The 20669-nt window shown below is 47.8% G+C and overlaps 2 protein-coding genes and 2 non-coding genes across 4 annotated transcripts in view; 1 reads left to right on the forward strand and 3 right to left on the reverse strand.

The window, feature by feature from the left end:
* The window catches only part of LOC113406932 (splicing factor 3B subunit 3), a 50479-nt gene extending 41886 nt beyond the window's left edge, over positions 1 to 8593 (reverse strand). Inside the window, exons 1-7 of the mRNA XM_026653843.2 lie at positions 8513 to 8593; positions 6954 to 7280; positions 5636 to 5808; positions 4229 to 4370; positions 3014 to 3126; positions 1475 to 1612; positions 80 to 183 (exon numbers count right to left, since the gene is read on the reverse strand). Of these exons, the coding sequence (XP_026509628.1) occupies positions 80 to 183; positions 1475 to 1612; positions 3014 to 3126; positions 4229 to 4370; positions 5636 to 5808; positions 6954 to 7280; positions 8513 to 8582 (1067 nt within the window). The 5' untranslated portion in view covers positions 8583 to 8593. The remainder of the gene's footprint in view (positions 1 to 79; positions 184 to 1474; positions 1613 to 3013; positions 3127 to 4228; positions 4371 to 5635; positions 5809 to 6953; positions 7281 to 8512) is intronic.
* LOC113406959 lies at positions 3941 to 4017 on the reverse strand. Its single transcript, XR_003369909.1, has one exon. It is a non-coding gene; the product is annotated as a small nucleolar RNA SNORD111 (small nucleolar RNA).
* Positions 6487 to 6566, reverse strand: LOC113406958. The gene has a single exon (XR_003369908.1). It is a non-coding gene; the product is annotated as a small nucleolar RNA SNORD111 (small nucleolar RNA).
* Positions 8594 to 12147: 3554 nt separating the features above from the next.
* LOC112115019 (conserved oligomeric Golgi complex subunit 4) overlaps positions 12148 to 20669 on the forward strand; it is a 30437-nt gene continuing 21915 nt past the window's right edge. Inside the window, exons 1-5 of the mRNA XM_024211990.3 lie at positions 12148 to 12288; positions 13194 to 13276; positions 14409 to 14523; positions 15768 to 15942; positions 18954 to 19147. Of these exons, the coding sequence (XP_024067758.1) occupies positions 12148 to 12288; positions 13194 to 13276; positions 14409 to 14523; positions 15768 to 15942; positions 18954 to 19147 (708 nt within the window). The remainder of the gene's footprint in view (positions 12289 to 13193; positions 13277 to 14408; positions 14524 to 15767; positions 15943 to 18953; positions 19148 to 20669) is intronic.

A 20669-nucleotide genomic window follows, 5' to 3' on the forward strand; every position in this document is an offset into this window, starting at 1 on the left:
CCACAGCACTCTGTCATGCTAATGAGAGTACCAGTAACATTCAGCAGGGCACACAAAGGAAATGAAATGATTTACTCACTGGTTTCCAAACTCAGATGCCACAAAGAGGAACCCTGTTTTCAGCACACACATGGCAGCAGCCCCAGGAACAGTATCAAAATACTTCAGTCGGATCTCTGTCACCTGAAAGCACCGGAGAGGAAGGAGTAATGGTGAATGAGACAGCTCAGTTCAGTCCCTCTCTGGAGATGGGCTATGTCCCCTCACACACAAGAGCGCAGCCCACTTTCCCATTCAGAGATACAGGAATTGATGCATTTGGGATTGTAGTTTATTACAAGACTGCCTTGGAGTTACCTTCAGAGGAAGGAAATGAGCAGTGACTGAGCACAGCCAAGAGCGCTCGCCTTATCGATAGTTTGGGGCAGCTGCCTTCACTCCCCAAGTTCAGACTGGATGGCATTCTGAGTGTAAACACAACCCAGGCTTTCTGCTTTACTCTTGAGGCTATTTTGCATGGGAATCTGAGTTCAAGGCTTACAAGAGACATGAAAAAGTTCAGCAGTCCTACCGAGAAAGAGATAACCCCCACCTGGCATCCACGTCATTCACTCAGAGGATTGGGGAGATGTCTCTTAGAATGGCTACTAACAGTTTGGACAGACCTGAAGTTGCCGTGATGGTTCCTATGAAAGGCCTGAGGCCGGTCTTAAACTGCTGAACCAACACAGTCTTCTGTCATGACACTTTTGGGAAGGGTTTGTCATGTTAAAGGCAATGGGGGTTAGTGGCATTTCAGACGTTTTTTCCCCCCGAGACCACAAATGGGATCACTGCAGCACACATCTCCTGGTGGGAGATGCGGCGGGATGGCCAGGGGAGCAGTGACTGGCAGCACAAAGCAATTCCCATTTTTTCCTATTAGTTTCAGAAGGAGAGTTTGTTATCCCAGCTGAAAAAGCTGTGTGACATGGGATGGCCAAACTCTGCCCAACTGGCTGCACCTAGTTTGCATAAAACTGAACAGAGTGCAGGCACCCCCATATTCAATCCACAGGTGCAGCCAAGTATGGCTGCTCAGATCGAGACGGATCATTGCACTCTGGAATCTGTTGTCCTAGGGAACTGTGTGGTAGACTCTCCTGGGCCATGTTTTGGAATAAGTGATTTGGAGCAGGGACCACGGGTAACATTTTTAAAAGTGCCCATGTGACTTAGCAACCTAAGTCTTGTCACCTTCTGTCTGTGTGTTGTGCGAGTGGTGACTAGCAAGTTATGGCAGCTGTCAGCTAACAGGGTAGATGCAGAGTCATTCGTCTCTACACACAGCTAGAGACTAACTTAAAAATCATTTGAATTAGGGGAAAATGCTTTAAACTAAGTATCAGCACAGTGGGAAAACGCAGCATGATGGGAAAGCTTCTCAAGGACATATTTCAAGAAGTAAAAGTAGCTTCCTCCTCACTCTACCTACCATGTCTTCATCTGTCTCTAGGGTGATTTTGAAGATATCTCCCTGCTCCGTCTGGGCCAGGAAGAAGAACATGGATTTGGTCTTGTGTGTAGCAGAGCAGACAAAAATCATACCCCTCTCTGGGTCATCCAAGTCATTCTGTCACAGGGAAGATAAATCAGAGGTTTATAAATGTCGGAGGTGGAAAGATCACCTTTCAGCAAAGCCATTCCCCTGCAAGGCAGGATATACTCCCCTTGATCAATGGTCCTAGCAAAAGGGAAAGCTTGAGGGACTATAGCATGTGGAAAGGGTTTTGTGCATAGCATACCCCTTCCCAATGTTCTCCTGACTCATCCGTAATGCTCTCAGGAAAGCTGATTCTTCCTGACAGACGTTTTTCAGAAGAGCCAAAACTGTGAGGTATTCTCCCTCCTACCCCTTTTTTCCCCAGATGGACAATCTCACACATTGCAAAACCAATTGTGGTACACAAGGGTCACTAGCCATATACAACTGACCTGTGGCATCTGCTGTGTGTGTGTGGCTTTGGTCATATTTGCCTAATGCGACACAGTATCAGCTAGCTACAGCCTACTTTGTTTAAAACAGTGGTTCTCAAACTTTTGTACTGGTGACCCCTTTCACATAGCAAGCCTCTCAGTGCAACCCCCCCTAATAAATTAAAAACACTTTTTTATATATTTAACACCATTATAAATGCTGGAGAACAAGCGGGGTTTGGGGTGGAGGCTGACAGCACGCGACCCCCCCAGGTAATAACCTCGCGACCCCCTGAGGGGTCCCAGCCCCTGGTTTAAAACAAACAAAAGGAAGTACTTCTTCACACAACGCACAGTTAAACTGTGGATCTCGTTGCCAGGGATATTGTGAAGACCAAAAGAATAACTGGGTTCAAAAAAAGAATTAGTAAGTTCATGGAGGATAGGTCCATCAATGGCTATTAGCCGAGATGGTGAGGGATGGAACCCCATTCTCTGGGTGTCCCAAAACCTCCAACTGCAAGAATCTGGGACTGGATAACAAGGGATGGATCACTTTATAATTGCCCTGTTCTGTTCATTCCCTCTGAAGCACCTGGCACTGGCCACTGTCAGAAGACAGGACACTGGGCTAGATGGACCTTTGGTCTGACCCAGTATGGCTATTTTTATGCACTCCTCTAAAAGGAAACAGAGCAGCTGTGGAATTCATCTTCATGTACTAGGGTGAATGTTTCCAACCATGCCATATAAATCATGGTTCATACTACCAGTGCTGCCATCTCAGAGCCTGGTAAGAGAGAAAGGACTATCTCAAGGGTAAACCTCAGAGACAAGATGAACTCAACCCATCACGTCAGACTACAGGCAAACTCCAAAACCTTCCCGTACAGATGACATGACTGGCTGGTAAGGCAGGCTTTCCCTCCACAGCCTTTCAATCACTACGCACTGCCTTCCTCAAAAGCCTCCCTGCAAATAAGCTGCTATTAAGTGTCCATGCGGAACGTTTAAAGAAAAGGCCTCTAAAGCAGGGCGTAAGAGATGAAATTCTGACCCTTCTCCTGGGAATGGGACATCTGATATCAGGCTGGTCACCGAAGTTTTTGTAGGTGATGTAGTTTTCAGAACAGATCAGCACCCCGCTGGGACCATCGGAGCCACCAGGAACTAAGGGATGAGATGGAAACTTCATTAAGAGAAGAGAAAAAGCCCTGTTGCTCAAAAGAAATCTGGATAATCTTCACTCCATATTCTCAGATGTATCTACACCTGCTTCAGTTTATGGTGGAGAAGACACCGGGTTGCAAGCATAGGCTTCTGTATCTGCATAAGGCAGAGTTTGGGATGGAGAATGAAACTTTGGGGGTCATAAACAACTGCCTAATATTTCGTTTTTACACCTCTCACCCAGTCCCATAAATGAACCCAAACCTTTGAGATGCTCAGGCACCATACTGGCAACGTGCCAGTCACCCCATGTATCTGACATGCATTTATCTGCTATTGCAAATCACAAGAAGCAGGTTCCCACATGATCTCCCGGTACTTCCCTCTCAGAAACTGAAATTACCAGCAATGAAAACCATAAACGGAGTGTTCAGAGCCCTGGAGCCCACTAGCCTACAGTATCCACAGGGCACATATAAGATACAGTGAACTGCAGAGTAGCCCAGTCAGCATTAAGCCTTTGGGACACCCTTTGGGTGCCTGTACCATAAATCGTGCTCTTCAAATGAATCTGGATTCTAAAACTCCAAACTAACTTCTGCAATGAGCAGAGCAGGCCAAAGTCCCACCCCCAAAATCAAACCTTAAGGTTAGCCCATAACTGCTCTTGAAATCAAGTTGTGATCACATGGAGCTACCACTCCGTTTGTATTTCCATTTGTTTATTTTGTCAGCTGGCAAACCCGTTCTCCAGCTTCTTTTTTTTTTAAACCACACCCTTTTCCAATGGAAGCCTTCAAATACTTCCATCTCAGAGCCCAATCAGAGTGAAATGCTATCTCCAGGATACATCTCAGAGAAGAGACATGAAAAACTCATCACTTCAGGCTGCAAGAAAATCAAACTCTTCAAAATTCCATGTAGCACATGAGAATTTTTAGTTTTCACCTGACTTCCAGGCCCAACTAAGAGCAGGAAAGCAGCTCAGGTTATGACAGCCCCCTCCCCCTCCCCAATGCTTCTCTTTCAAATGTGCAATATGTTCCCCCCTGTCTTTTTGCTGGGAGAATGGGCAGTGACTTGGCAATGGGGAGGGTAGTACCTGTTATAAGGAAGTTGCCATGCTCCTCCAAAGGTTCACTGTATTTCCTAACTACGTGGTTCAAACCCAGGTCTAACTCATAAAATGTCAGGGTCTGTTGGGTGTTAGCTGCTGCTTCTCCTGTTGGATCGTTGTCAGCTTCCTGGAAAAATAGCACACAAATATTTTGTCTACAGCCAATAACATTATCGGTACATTTAAAGGAAAAGAAATCTTATGAAGTCTCTGGAATGGTGTTATACTTATTAACAACCACAACAGCAATTCAAAGACAACACAGGACTTGATCTTGAAAAGTGTTCAGCATCCACCACTGCCACTGAAGTCAATGGAAGCTGAAGGCACAGCACCTCAAAGGATCAAAAACAACAAGGAGTCTGGTGGCACCTTAAAGACTAATAGATTTATTTGGGCATAAGCTGAGTAAAAACCGCACTTCTTCGGATGCATCACGAAAGCTTATGCCCAAATAAATCTGTTAGTCTTTAAGGTGCCACCAGACTCCTTGTTGTTTTTGTAGATACAGACTAACACGGCTACCCCCTGATACTTGACATCAAAGGATCAAGACCACAGGCAGCAAATGGGAAGTAACTGGGTAGAATTATTGTCAGAGGCAGACACATAGGCAGCACTAGTCAGTTGCAACACGTAACTGTAAAAACAGCTGTCTTTGCAGCTAGATATGCTGAGAAACACCTTACATTGATTTTCAATGTTCCCCTAGCTGCCAGCTATGGTATCACCAGCCCCATGGCGGGACGGAAGAGATTCTAGGGCACATTTTAAACCACAATGCATAGTTGTTACACTATGACACGCAATTTTATTTTGCATAAAATCATTCATACACATTCTCTCCCAAAATGCACCACCATTATTAATTTCCTGAATACCAGAAATATGCTCAGTGCTGTAACAACTTAAAGAGAGATGACTCCCAATTCAATGAGTTTACAGACAATGCCTCTATACCTGGGGCGGTAATTCTGGTGGATCACTAACTGAAAGCTTGAGAGGGGAAGTGTATTTGGAGGAGAAATGCGAGTGAAGGGGGGAGGGGTACTGCTGCAGCAGAGGGAGGCAGTTCTAAACATGAACAGTAGCACTGGAATGAAGTGCAAAGGCCAGAGTGAGACGAAAATACAAAAAGAGCATTGAGCAGGGAGGGCTGTAGTTCACAGTTTAGTAACAGAAGGACCAAGCAATTAAGAGGATTTCAGCTAAGATTGGAAATGAGATTGACAGTCAATGAGCAGAGACCCAGGGAGGTTGTCCCAGACAGCTAGCGCGGCAGAGAAGGCTTGGCATAAGTGGACACACTAGGTGAAGGGACAGAGAGGAAGGAGACTGAGCTAGCTGAGCAGAGGGAGTAGGGTAAGAGACAAGGACCTTGTCCCTGGTTACCTCATAGTCCATTTCCAGACAAGCAAACATTGGGTTTTCAAACCCCACATCTACTCCCACCACATGGTAGACCAAGGTGTTGGCCTTGTGGGCTTCCAGTGGGGAAGAAATGGTGAGCCGGGCAGCTGCATCTCTGTTCAGGATGTATACCAGCTTCTGTTTCTCAATGGCACCTGCAGGGAACAACAGTGCATAAAATACCTAGATTGGGGACGCAAAGCTGAAGACAACTGCACCGGCACCAGCCTTTGCACAAAAACTGCCAACTGACAGCCTTGCAGGGAAACAGAAACATAACATCTTGTCCCATAATTTCCCTATCACACTTAAGTTTATGTCAACTTCCTAACTGCAGTATTTAAAATCTTTCAAAATGAATCAGTGACTCGGGCACAGGTTAACCGTGCAGATGACCTTTTTAAGCTCCACTCACGCAAGCCACAACTCAAGGTAGGTTCAGTTTGCAGGCAGAAAATCGGCAGCAGCATCTGCCTGAGGAGCCCAACTCCTTGGCAAAACATGCAGCCACAGTAGCTAACAGATGAGGAAAGAGTAGCAGCTATGCAACGAAAGGGAAAGAGTCCCATGGAAACCCTCTCAAATTGCACTGTAATTGAGGTATGCGTTTCTTTGCTGATACACAGCGCACACAGTCATTTACTGAGCAAGTCCTGCTCTCAGCTGTCATCCTGAACAACAGGTGAATTGCACTATGCTACCTTCAGGTTAAAAGGAAGCAAGCAGCTTCCGTCCAAGCCAGTCTTGTCATTATTTTCACTATAATAGAGTTGTTAAGCTGCCTGGTAATGCAAACCCTGAAAGTTGGAATAATCTAAGAGTTTATATCTGTAGGGCCTGATCAGAAATGCACAGTTGTCTCCATAGTCAATCTCAGAGAAGAGACATGAATTCATATCATCATTTCAGGCAGAGGACGCTGTCTGCACCATGACTGGGCTGTCTGCATCCCAACTTCCCTTTTTCCAATCATCATCCTCAAATGGGTTCTTTGCTTACCACTACCTGAGCAGGTTTCTTTCCAACACTGTTTTGGCCCAATTTTTGTTACTCATTTGTGCAATCACGACAATAGGTAGGAACAATTCCAAACACCTGGACGTTTCATTCCAAAGGCTGGAATTTAATGAAATGCCTGCATGAAAAGCACTTGAGACTACAGCTGAGAAGCAGGCTGCAAAAACTGTCATCCTTGAAGTAAGGAAAAGGCAAAGCAACAATTCCAAGGAGAATCAGCTTCCCCCACTCATTTCTTTAAATGCTACAACTAAGGAGCCAGTACAGATCCCCATTGACTTACTGATCATGACAGCACGGCCCTTTGGGTCCACAGCCAAGAACTGGCCAGGAACGATTCTGCGACAGCCACTCTTGCCAAAGGTTTCCTGGTGAATCTTCTCAAACATGTTCTTGGAAGGCTGGTACTCCAGGATAACAATGCGACCCGAATCACTACCCACCACAATGTAATCTTTGGTTCCACCTGTCAGTCTGAAGGCCATGAGGGAACGAATGACTCCAAACACTTCCACTGTCAGCAAGGTGTGTACTTTCCCTGTGTTGGGATCAGGGCGGAGCAACTCCAGGATCTTCCCCCGGGAAACAACAATTTCCTGTTGTTTGGTTCCTAAGAAGCCAAAGTCATGAGAAACTTATCACCAACTATAAGTTAGGAGATGTAAAAACCAGGAAATTCAAAGTGCCTTTCAAACATTAATCACCAAAGCAAGTCTCACAACCAGAGTATTCCAAGTATCCAATTTATAGATCAGAAAACTGAGGCACAGAGAACATAAGAACGGCTGTACTGGGTCCATCTAGCCCAGTATCCTGTCTACCGACAGTGGCCAATGCTAGGTGCCCCAGAGGGAGTGAACCTAACAGGTAATGATCAAGTGATCTCTCCTGCCATCCATCTTCACCCTCTGACAAACAGAGGCTAGGGACACCATTCCTTACCCATCCTGGCTAATAGCCATTAATGGACTTAACCTCCATGAATTTATACAGTTCTCTTTTAAACCCTGTTATAGTCCTAGCCTTCACAACCTCCTCAGGCAAGGAGTTCCACAAGTTGACTGTGCGCTGTGTGAAGAACTTCCTTGTATTTGTTTTAAACCTCCTGCCCATTAATTTCATTTGGTGGCCCCTAGTTCTTGTATTATGGGAATAAGTAAATAACTTTTCCTTATCTACTTTCTCCACATCACTCATGATTTTATATACCTCTATCATATCTCCCCTTAGTCTCCTCTTTTCCAAGCTGAAAAGTCCTAGCCTCTTTACTCTCTCCTCATATGGGACCCGTTCCAACCCCCTAATCATTTTAGTTGCCCTTCTCTGAAGCTTTTCTAGTGCCAGATGAGGAGACCACAACTGTACGCAGTATTCAAGATGTGGGCGTACCATCGATTTTATATAAGGGCAATAATATATTCTCCATCTTATTCTCTATCCCCTTTTTAATGATTCCTAACATCCTGTTTGCTTTTTTGACTGCCTCTGCACACTGCGTGGACATCTTCACAGAACTATCCACGATGACTCCAAGATCTTTTTCCTGATTCGTTGTAGCTAAATTAGCCCCCATCATATTGTATATATAGTTGGGGTTATTTTTTTAAATGATTTAACTAAGGCCCCAGAAACTCAGTGAGAACTTATAAGTTCCTGGATCCAAGTTCTTTCTCAAGACCAGATCTTTCCTTCAAATTGCAGCTTCTTAGTCAACCCAGGTAGCAGCACCAATAGGAGCAGAACCTCGATGAAAAACTAATGCTGTAGCTAAGTAGCTTATAACTGAAAAGATCTTGCTTTGCTTCAGCCTGAAAGTCTCCTAGTCAGGAGAGCAGAGATTACCTGAGAAATTGCCATGGATGGCATAGCTGATGCCAGTGGCTCGCTGCAACGTTAAATTGTAAAGGAACATGGTGGCGATAGATTCACTTCACTCATGCGTCTCACTTATTGAGTCGGCTGTGAACAAAACAGCAACAAAAATTAAGAATACGCCTTATGCAAAACAGGATCTACATTTAAAAAGTACATTGTGTCAGCCCAAAGGAACAGCATTAACAGCTTGTGTTTCTGTGCCCCAGACACAATTTTGAGATTACATGTATCATCTTATTCTAACTGGCCAACATTCACGGACCTTACAAACACTGATGAATCAGGACTCCCCCCCAGCCTTCTCTGTACTCATGAGATTATCCCTATTTTAACAATAGGAAAACTTGCTCAAAGCCACAGACTTCCAAGTCAGAGCCAAGATTAGAACTTGGGTGTTCCTGGTTCTCCATTCCATGGCTCAGTCCACTAGATCAAGTCAGCTATTCACTGAAAGCCCTAGCTTCCTACTCTAGTTATTTAGGGATTTCATTTTAAAAGACATTTAGTTCCTTTTTAAACAAAGATAGCAGGTCAGCTTTTTTGGGGGGGAGTGGGGGGTCCTTTAGGCTGACTCTGACGTTTCCATCCATGTCACACTCATTTAGAAGGAATGAAGGATAAACCTGGTAATTAGTTGCAGAAATTATTAGCCTAAAGTGATTTTTTAATGCAATTTACAATCTAAGTTTAGGACAGACTGGGAGCTGCATAAAAACTGACATACTAGCTTTGTTTGGTTCTGCAGGCACCTGACTTGAGTGACAAGCAGAAATTGCACAGGCCCTTGGCTACGCTCTTGCAAGGACAAGCTGTCAAAACTGACTTCAGTCCTGGTTCCCTGTGTATTTTTACTCCATTCCTGCTTCTGGGGATTTAATAATACCACTAATAATGCCACATCAGTAGCAATCCAAGCACTTTACAGAGGAAGCAAGTGTTATTCTCATGTTACACATGGAGAAACTAAGACACGGAGAGGTGAAGTGACTTGTCCAAGATCACCTCTACAAGTGGCAGAGATAGGGAAAGAACCCAGGTCTCCTGACTTTCAGTTCAGTGCTCCATTCTCTAGGTCCCTGGGTTTATAGGTAATGGACGAGAATACTGCAGCTCTTGTTTGGAAGTGCTGACAGGAAGGAAAGACTAAATCCGGGCTTCGTTTAAAAAAAATAAAAAATAGGTTAGGTTTAATGTTAGGCTCATCAACCTCGATGGCATCATTTTAAATGAGACACTGGTTACAGACCACAGCCATCAGTGGCCAGCTGGCAATACAACACAAACTCCTAGCATAGGCAAGCAACGCTGCTATTTTCATCAGTGGAGTTCACCCTTTGCTTGAAACTGGGGTAAGCTGTACCAGTGAAAACTGTGGCTTAGAGCAGTTTACCCTGGCTGCCCTGTACTGTAGAAACCCAGCCTGAAATTCTTATTTCTACCGGTAGATAAGGGAAAAGGGGCGGCAGCTTCCACCTAAATTAAAGGGACAACATAAAGGTTGTGGATGGCTCTGTGGATATGGGGAAAGCGGTGGATGTGATATATCTTGACTTGAGCAAAGCTTTTGATACGCTCTCCCACAGTATTCTTGCTGCCAAGTTACAGTATGGATTGGATGAATGGACTGTAAGGTGGATAGAAAGCTGGCTAGATTGTCAGGCTCAACGGGTAGTGATCAATGACTCGATGTCTAGTTGGCAGCCGGTATCAAGCAGAGTGCCCCAGGGCTCAGTCCTGGGGCGGGTTTTGTTCAACATCTTTATCAATGATCTGGATGATGGGATTAATTGCACTCTCAGCAAGTTCGCAGATGACACTAAACTGGGGGGAGAAGTATATACGCTGGAGGGTAGGGACAGGGTCCAGAGTGACCTAGACAAATTGGAGGATTGGGCCAAAAGAAATCGGATGAGGTTCAACAAGGACAAGTGCAGAGTCCTGCATTTAAGAAGGAAGAATCCCATGCACTGCTACAGACTAGGGACCGAGTGACTATTGGAATGGGTTACCTAGGGAGATGGTGGAATCTCCTTCCTTAGAGGTTTTTAAGGTCAGACTTGACAAAGCCCTGGCTGGGATGATTTAGTTGGGAATTGATCCTGCTTTGAGCAGGGGGTGGGACTAGATGACCTCCTGAGGTCTCTTCCAACCCTAATATTCTATGATTACAATCTTGTCTGGAAGTCTGTAACCTATGATGGTTACAAGCAGCACCTAAGACATTACAACTGAAAACACAGAGATTTTTAAAAATTACTTTCCAGTTGTGCATTTCAGCACCCTTTGTGCGGTCAGTTCCACTTCCCCAGGGGAGACCAAGATTCCACTATGTGTGGGTCTTTCACACAGCCACAGAGGAAAGAAAAACGTTTAGAACAAAAAAAATAGTTCCCAGCGATAATAAAACCACAAAACACAGCAGTGACTCAGCACCTGCAGCTATTCTTAAAAGCGGACTCGATTTTCAAGCTACTAGGGCCCCTTTAATAAAGCCCTGGAGGAACAAGGGCATCCTCCCACGGAAATATTTGTCTTCGGGCACCTCCACGGAGTCACCCTGTTTATGGAGGAGGCCTGGCTTCTCCCGGGGAACACAAAAGTCAGGCAAGATTGGTCACCTCTTCACTGTGAGGCAGCACACACAGGAACAGCACCAGGCAGACACGTGCAATCAAAGCACCCGAAGGCCATTCAAAGAGGGAAGGAAGGGGGGAGGGATAGCGCAGTGGTTTGTGCATTGGCCTGCTAAACCCAGAGTTTTGAGTTCAATCCTTGAGGGGGCCACTTACGGATCTGGGGCAAAAATCAGTACTTGGTCCTGCTAGTGAAGGCAGGGGGCTGGACTCCATGACCTTCCGGGGTCCCTTCCAGCTCTAGGAGATAGATCTAGATCTCCATATATTTAAGGCTCCCCGCTTCCCCACCGGTGTTCAATGCTCGGCTCCCCTCTTCCCCATTGTTCCCCGCGCACTCCCCCCACTTGCCCCCTCCCCATCCCACGTGCGGCTCCCGCCGGTACAGCCTACGCTCACCTCCATCTGCACGACCTCCCCCCCCCGCGCGCCCCCCGCGCGCTCCCCACCCCCGCCCGGAGCGGGAGGGGCCGCAGACCCAGGACGGTTACTGTGCGCGCTCGGGGAGCACAGCGCGGCCGATACCCCGCCCCACAGTCACGGCACGTCGCGCTCCCCTACCCGGCGCTACGGCGCAGGCTGCGGCGGCTCTCACCGCGCGGGATGGCGGCGGATTCGCTCGCTCCCCCTAGGCCGCCAGCCTGCCAACCCGCTCCGCCATCGATCCAGCGCGCGCCCTGCCGTGCCCCGCCCCCAGGGGCTTCCGAAGGCCCGGCGCGCGCGACGCGAGGCTGTCCTCTCAACGCCTGAACGAACCCAACACAAGGACGAAGCAATTCCAGACGGGCTCCTATCCCGCCGCTTTCGGCCCCCCGGAGACCTTCGCTCCGCGTCGCCAACCCAAACCGAGAGGCCTCGCGAGCATGCGCCACTCAGGCACCAATTGGGACAGCCCTAACCGCCGCGCGGACCGCACCGCCGGGGCCTCGGCGGCTCTTCCGGAAGTGACGGTGTCACCCGGAACCAAAGATGGCGGCGGCTGGCTCGGGCCTGAGGCTGCCAGTGGGGGAAGGAGGCGGCGGCGCCTCGTCACTGTCTATGGAGCGGATCCGCTCGCTCACCGACCTGCCAGAGCTGGAGGCCGCCTACAGCCGCCTGTGCGGGGAGGAGGTGGGGCAGCTGCGCCCAGCGCCGGGTCCTGGGTCCGCCCCACGCCCCCCTCCGGGAGTCGGGTCCCTGGGACAGGAGACAAGGCCCCGATCTGGTTCCTTTTCCTTTGCGGGAGAACCGCGGGGTGTTCGTTGAAACGCTCGCGAGACGTGCAGATCGGTGTCCTGGCTGCCTCGCCCTGTCACTGACCGCCTCTGACGGTGCTTTGAGATCCGCTGAGACGCATTGCCAAAGCGCTGCGGGGAATCCCCTGCATCTCGTTGGGAGGGAAAACATCCATCTCTCTGGCTTCTCTGAGTGGGGGGAGGTGACTTTCCAACATTAACACATAGCCGTTTCTATTTAGGTTACTTTAGTGCCGCTGTGGTCATGTTATTCAAGTACTCCCACTCCCTCTGCCCCCGATGTGGTGGTGATGTAGCCTCTGACCAGAACGACTGGATGTCTCTTGGCCAGAACTTCATTCGATGGCCAGGAAAGATTGCTACAGACAATGTTAAATGCTGCTTTGACCACCTGTTACAGCCCTGACAGGCTGAGTCTATTGCCTCTGCAGCAATCGCATCTTCTAAGCCCCGGAGCACATTGCTGAACTCTGATTCACTCATGCAGGCAGCTTGGTCACCTGTACTTTGGGCAGAGGTGATCTTTTTTTAAAAGTTGTGTGATAAAGACCTCCCCGCCTGCCCCAGAACTGGCCTTTGAAAAGAGACTGGGGTGTAAGCGTAGTCAGATTAGGATGGATTGCTGGGCTTTTGAAGGATTGCACTGTGAGTTGAACTCTCAGAAGCTTTAGTGCCCTGCTCGGCTCATGCTCCTGATTTGAGAGTTTGGTTCTTAGCTAGTGGCGTTGATGATCGGTCTGAAAGGGGCATGAAGTGACATGGGGCTGCTTTCTTTTTCAGAAAGGGGTGGAGGAAGAGCTGGAGGCACTCCTGGAACAACAGAGTACCATAGAGAGCAAGATGGTCGCTCTTCATCGCCTGGGGTTAGTAGTTCACCAGTTTAATCCTGCTTGAGTGAAGGTAGTACCATGTGATCTGATGCTTTGATTTAAAAAGAAAAAGAAAGTAATCAAGCTGTAGTTTCAACTGGATATCAAATTCTTCCTTGTAGTGTTACCTTACACTGTTCAGCAGCTGCTTCGTTCTACCATAGATGAAGCTGCATGTCAGTGTGGGGAAGTATCAGAGGGGTTTCTCCTCCCTTGGTGTTCACACCTCAACTGCTAGCAGAGGACCTCACCCTCCCTGACTGAACTAACCTCGTTATCTCCAGACTGATTCTTGCCTGCATATTTATACCTGCCTCTGGAAATTTCCACTACATGCGTCTGACGAAGTGGGTATTCACCCATGAAAGCTTATGCTCCAATACATCTGTTAGTCTTAAAGGTGCCACAGGACTCTCTGTTGTTTTTTAGTGTGGGGAAGCAATTTCTGTCTGGAAAGCACTTTGAAATGAAAGGTACACGAAAAAGAATTATACAGCATTAGTTTGGGGTGAGAAAAAATAGTGGTACTCTCTTGTGATGTGACCACAAAATGAGCTGCTATTCACAGTAGATTGTGAAGTTCTTCATAATCATCCCACACATGCTTTGATCAGTAGTGAAATGGTAAACAAAGATTACATTCAAATTGTTAACAGTAGGCTTAAGAGTTAACAATCAATTTGTCTGAATGGAAATAGCATGCCTCTTCAGCTCTGTTGTTTCAGGCTGTCTGTAGACATGTGCAGACTTCACTGCATCTACTTACCTCTAGTTCATTTTGTAAGTTATTTTTATGACCATAAGAGCTAGATTCTCAATTATATTTAATAAAAGCTTGGATTCTGGAATACGAGATGGCAGTTCCACAAAACACAAGGCCAGCACATCAATCCGACTCCACACACCCTTTTACTGCAAGGGAGATGGCCATTGGTCAGGCCTGGATGTGCTGCTGTCTTCTACATCTCACTCTTGGATTTGGCCTCTTGCCTCAGTGAAAGGACGCAGCAGTTCATGAGGTGCCAGCAGATGCAAGTGCCTGTGTGGGGAAATACATTGCAGAACGTACTGCTACTTCATAGCCGCTTTCATATGTATAACCAATGTTCCCTGCATCTGTTTCCAGTCCTAACCTGCAGCTGATTGAGGGGGATGCGAGACAGTTATCTGGGATGATCACCTTCACTTGTAACCTGGCTGAGAACGTCAGCAGTAAAGTTCGGCAGCTTGATCTTGCCAAGGTAACGAGACAATGTGGGAGCTCTGTGCTGAGCTCTCTTCCTGCTGTGTGTAGGTGAGCAGGTGAGCAAGTACTGGGTTTAACAGATAGCGGAGCATGTGACGAACTGGGACTGTTCTTAATGTGGTCTTTGAATGCTGAGTGGGGAGTGTTGGCCTGGGAAGGCAGGGGGGGTTTGGCTGGGACGGTCTGCATTGGGGGATGGGAGACTAGCCTTGAAGGAAGATACCTAAGCATGTAACGTGAGAACCCAGGAAGGGGGTTGGAGGCGAGGTGACACCTTTGCCCGGGAAACTGGACAAAGGCTGGAGAAGGAGCCAGGGTTGGCTGGGTGAGAGATGCTGGAGGGAGTTGGAGTTTCAGGAGCTGGCTGGTGTAATGGAGGGGAGACCAGACGGGGCTCTGACCCCCTAATGGGGCTGTGGTGCCCCTGGGACCCCAAGATGGACCTAATTGGGAGGGATCCTGTTGTCTGTGCCTGCAAGACCTGTCTTGGACTGTGTTCCTGTCATCTAAATAAACCTGCTGCTTTACTGGCTGGCTGAGAGTCATGGTGAATCGCAGGAAGCCGGGGGTGCAGGACCTTGTGTCCCCCACACTCCGTGACAGAGCGTGAGCTCTTCACCTGCATGTGGGAAGAGAGGATCTGAAGCTGAGCCCTGATTTGTTCTGGGTTTGTACTGCACCTAGCATTGTAGGGTCCTGGTTCCTCCTTTGGGCTCCTAGGCAGTACCAATGTACAAGTAATATAATAGGAAAACTGTTTATCAGAGCTGGTCAGATATTGTTCCTCCCTTTCTCACTCCTGGTGTAATAGGTTGAGACAATGGAGGTAGACATGGACCTCAGAGGTCCATGCTGTAGTCTGGACCTGCCATATTCTTTGTACAGAGGTAGATTTAAAGATTGCACGCTGACACCTGTAATCTGTGCAGACCAGCCTCTCGGCTAAAGGTGTGTGAGCTATAATCTGCTCTGTTCTGTGCAAATTAGGGGTGGCTCTTGAGTACAATCCAGATTTTGGGTGGACAGACTTGGGGCCCTTCTTCCTTTAAGGTCATCCATCACAACTCTCCAAGCAGCTCAAGCTTCTCATCCAGCTAGTTGCTGACCTTATAGCAAAGTAGCCCCTCCATCTCCGGCAGCCATCTCTCCTTCCCCTCCTGCTGTACTCTCTCCTCTCTCGAGTTCTGTTTCTCTGGCCCAGCCACGGAGGGGGAGTCTTAACTGCTGTTTGTCTTGCAGAACCGCCTCTATCAGGCCATCCAGAGAGCTGATGACATCTTGGACTTGAAGTTCTGCATGGATGGGGTTCAAACAGCATTGAGAAATGAAGACTATGAACAAGCCGCTGCTCATATCCACCGCTACTTGTCTCTGGACAAATCGGTCATTGAGCTGAGCCGGCAGGGCCAGGAAGGTAGGTGCTGTCCAGGTGTAGCTGTTTAGTAAAATAACCTGAGCACTCTTGCTTTCTGAGGCTCTAACTTTGTCCAGCGCTAAAGAAACTGGAGCCAGCGGGTGTGTTAACAAAGAGAGCGATTATGGAATTAGTTGGCAGCTCCTGCAGGTAGCTGTTTACATGGAAATGTCTGAATACTTCTGAGATGTAGTTAGGCTAAAATATTACCGGGGGGAAAGCTGACGTGCTGAGGCGGCTAGTTACTGAAAAGGCCACTGAAGTCAGACTAGATGATCATAATGGCCCCTTCTGGCCCTAAATCTATGCAAACTGCCACACATGTAGAGTTACTGACTTGGGGCTTGAAGAGCTTGGCAGCCACTTACTAGCCAGCGGGCTAAAGGCACTAATCAGTGGTGCATGAGAGAAAAGAGGGGAGGAAGGATGCTCATCAGTGGGGGCCCAGTGCAGCATCATGGTGTGATGCCCTGGGGCTGCTGGAATACCTGTTCGGAGCTTGTCCCTGAATTCTGCTCTATAGTTTAATTTCTTATATTAAATCACTGGCTTGTAGGTGTCTGGTAAAGTTGAATCGTGTACGGTGACCCGGCTAGGCTATGCTAACTGTGAGGCAAGGCAGATGCAAACCAAGACAAAAGGGATCATTTAAAATTTTTAGAACTTAATAAAGGAAACCCCCCCCAAATTGTCCCAAGTACTTACTACATATAGTAATAACTTATAGGTTACCAGCATGTTAACCTTTGTGAGCTTGTATATGCTACTCTTCCTTACTCTGCAGTTAATATTAAATGCATTGTTATTAACAAGAACAAAAGAATCACTCAACAATAGACTGTGTCACTTCAGGGAAGAATCAACTTTTCTTCTCCTTGGCTGTAAGTTCAGCTCCACTCTTGCTGTCCTGTTCTTTGCTTCTCTTCGACTTTTAGTGCTCTGTAGATTCAATGTTCTTGAGGGTGTACCTCTTTCCACTGAGTTTATGCACAAATTGAGTTTCTTTACCTTGTGGGCCCTCACTTGTCCATTAGGCCCCTTTGAACTGTATCCTTCAACAGATGTTCAAACAGTCCCTCTCTCTGTTCATGTCCTTTAGGGCCCTTGTGGGTGGGCTTCTTACTTACTGTTTTCGGGATCTGTTTTCATCTAATACAGCTTTTTGATCAATTATCTTGTCTCAGAACCCACTCAATGTCAACTCAGGTTTGATTTACCATGAAGGCAATGGTGCCTTCTCAACCGGTTTCGTACCAGACATGGAATTTGTGCTGCAGCTGAATTTCAGTGGCATTTTAGAGACAGTCCACTATGTCAGTGTGGGCAGCCACAAACCATGACACACATTGTTGAGGACTGCAAAATGTGGCTTGGCTTGACCGGACAACATACACCTAATAAATTTGATCAGTTCCCTTTTTCACCAATTATATTTCCTTTCAGGTTTTTCCCAGATCTGGTTTTTTTCCTGCTTCTTTCGATCCTGAAATCTTTCCTATTTTTCTTTCTTTTCTCCTTCTCACTTCCCAGTCCCCTGTTTTTATTCTCCTGTTCCTTTCTTTTGCCCCCTCACGTCCTACCCCAGCGCCAGTTCATCTGCTTGCCCAGCATCTAGCTTCTTCTCCTTCCCTCCTTATCTAACTGCTTTTTCCAACTGCCCCTGTTGGGCAGATTCCAAGCCCCCTCCCCAGGTCAAGCTGCCCTCTCATTGGCTGTCTCTCTCCAGGACAGCATTCTGTGCTGTTGCACCACAGATGCAGCAGGTGGTAGTGCCAAGCTCAGGGTGACTACACGTGCCCACCACCCTCTGGCTTCTGGAAGGGGGGGGGACGCTCTTTCTCCTCTCCCTGCCCTCTATTATTCAGACTTTCCTATGTGCTGCTTTTGAAGAGGGCCACGTCTCTTCTGCTCCCCTATCTTGCATTTCTGGGGTCCTTGTGAATAGCTCCAGTATCTGCCTGGGCTGCAGCTCAGAGTTTTTCCCCAAGCGGCAGCAGAATAAGACTGATTCTTTTCAGTTTCCCGGCTGCCCACAAGGTGCTGAATAGCAGCAGCAAAATCTAGCAGAGTCTTGCCAATCTCCTGCTGCTGCTAGTTGGGGACGCTCTGAGCTGTAGAGACGCTGCAGCTGTCTGGGTGCAGTCTCAGGCAGCACTTGGCAATGAAAGCTTTCTGGGTGAGCTGCGGATGAGCCGAATGGCTTGTAAATCCTCGTGTCGCCTTTTGTTTTTTAAATGGAAGTTTCAGTTGTGCAGCAGTTGATGCGTTAGTGCTCTGCCCCCTCCAGTCTCACCGAGAGAAATTTCTAACTGGCTGGAGAGTGAATTTGTAAAGCCCTTTCTGTACCGCATCCTGCCAGAGCTCTGATTGGCAGACACCATTCCATTTCTCTGTAATTAGCTGGTCCTAACCCTCTCCACCGTCCTCTGCTCCCATCTGCTATGCCTGGGCATTGGTGGCATTCTGCCCTCTTGCTAAACATGGGGGGGGCTCGTGGGGGGGGGGGGGACGACTTCCTAAAGAACCAGGGTAAACATGGCCAGCAATGGACCATGTAGTGGCTGTTCCAGTTAACAGCACCTCTGCTGACCCAGGATTAGGCATGTCATGGTATTTCATTGGGATATCAATGGAGCATCTGATTGGCCATGCACAGCGGATACGGGGGTGTGGGCCAATAGCGAGAGAGGGAGGGATTAATGATGGTCACCAGAGTTGCTAACGTGTTTTAATCCTAATTAGGTTTTCTCTCCAGGCCGTAGGGCATAGGGATTTGATGATCTCAGTGTGAGCCCCCAGAGCTGGAAGAGTCTGTGTATACACATACCCTTCTCGCCCTCCTTTTTACCTCTAGGTTAAAGGTCCTGGGTGGTTTGGGGGAAGAAATGAATATGAGCCAGGGACCTGTCTCCTTTCAGGCTTTGATGGCTCCTGACTGCCAGCTTGGAGCTGTAGCTACATGGGCATGGTCCTGAACCTGGTGCTAATGCAGTGCTGTGCCCTCTGAACAGGCAGCATAATTGATGCCAACCTGAAGCTCCTGCAGGAGGCAGAGCAGCGCCTGAAGATCATAGTGACTGAGAAATTTGCCGTGGCTACGAAGCAGGGAGACCTGCCTCAGGTGGAACGTTTCTTCAAGATCTTCCCCCTGTTGGGCTTACACGAGGAGGGGCTGAGCAAGTTCTCAGAGTATCTCTGCAAACAGGTAATGGGCGCTGCAGGACCCGCCGTGGCCCCTGGGCTGGCCAGAGCACCTCAGAGGAGAGCAAAATCGGGCCTCTGCCAACATGGGTGTTGAGGAATGAGATCTTGGCTCCTGTGCATCTAATAATGGTTGAATCTCTGAGACAAGATTGGGCCTGGTCAGCACTTTCCCTGCTCTTTGTGCTACCAGGTAGGGCTTTTGGGTGACCAGTCACAGATCCCAGGCCCTCACTCTGTGGCCTTTCTTCCCCCCTCCTTATCTCACTTAGAGACAGCACCGTGCTGCTTGCGCTCAGCCTATGGCCAGCGTGGCCCCTCTGCACCCAGCCCTACTGCACTGCCCGTCAGTCAGTTTCTCCGGTGCCATTATATGCCGCGATCTGATTAAATGAGCCCTCGTGGTTAGGCAGATTTCTCCCAGAAAATGAGAACTTAGCATGAGGGGCCTCCATCTCCTGCTCCCCGGTTCTAGGTGGTGGTGCGTGGGGCTGTGCCTAGTGCTGGTGCCTGTGGTGGTTCTAGGGAAAAGGAACCAGACTGGATGGGTGGTGGGTGATTATGGAAACCGTGAGGAAGTGGAAAGAGCCTCAACAGGGGAAGACCTGGGAAGGCCTGTGGGGAGAATTGGAAGGAGAGGGAGAACTGGGATGGGGCAGAATGGGGAGGGAAGGGTGAAGAGTGTCTGGAAGGAGGCCACAGTGCATAGAACAGTAGTTCTCAAACTTTTGTCCTGGTGACCCCTTTCACATAGCAGGCCTCTGAGTGCGACCCCCCCTTATAAATTAAAAACACTTTTTTATATGTTTAACACCATTATAAATGCTGGAGGCAAAGCAGGTTTGGGGTGGAGGCTGACAGCTCGTGACCCCCCAAGTAATAACCTTGCGACCCCCTCAGGGGTCCCGACCCCCAGTTTGAGAACCCCTGGCATAGAACAAGGTCAGAGGTACAGTTAGGTCAGTGGTTCCCAAACTGGGGTTCGCGAAATGTTACAGGGGGTTCTCGGGGAAAAAAATTCCCTAATGGCGGACAGAGCTGTCCTTAGGGACCTTGGCAGCACGGGACCAGCAGCCCGGGCCCCTGATCTTCCAAGAGCTAAGCAGATCAAAGCAAGCGTGTCTATCACACTGAGGAGATTTAAACTTCAAGACTCCTTATAAGAAATGGAAAGGGAGGTGGATATTTTTTGCTGTTTTTAAAATTAAATAGGCAGCTAGGATTGTTTTTAAAATTATTATGAAGAACAAGTTTAAGCTTTGTTGTAACGTGTGTTGTTTGCTTGAACTGCTCAAGACCTGAATGCTTGTATAAGAGGAACTCTTTGAATTGGCTTCTTAGATACCTTCATGCTGTTTCACATCTGATACTCCTCGATGAAACATAGGAGCCTTGTCTTAGAACAGGCTTATTCAAAGTGATACAAGCTACGAAAGTGAGATCTTGGAAGAGTGTTGCCGTTTTCATAATGTAATAAAAATACTGTAATGATAAATAATTAATAAATAGTGTGTAATAAGCATGTC

The sequence above is a fragment of the Terrapene carolina genome, unplaced genomic scaffold (genome assembly GCF_002925995.2).
Source record: "Terrapene carolina triunguis isolate 2854851 unplaced genomic scaffold, T_m_triunguis-2.0 Scaffold166, whole genome shotgun sequence".
NCBI classification, from domain to species: Eukaryota; Metazoa; Chordata; order Testudines; family Emydidae; genus Terrapene; species Terrapene triunguis.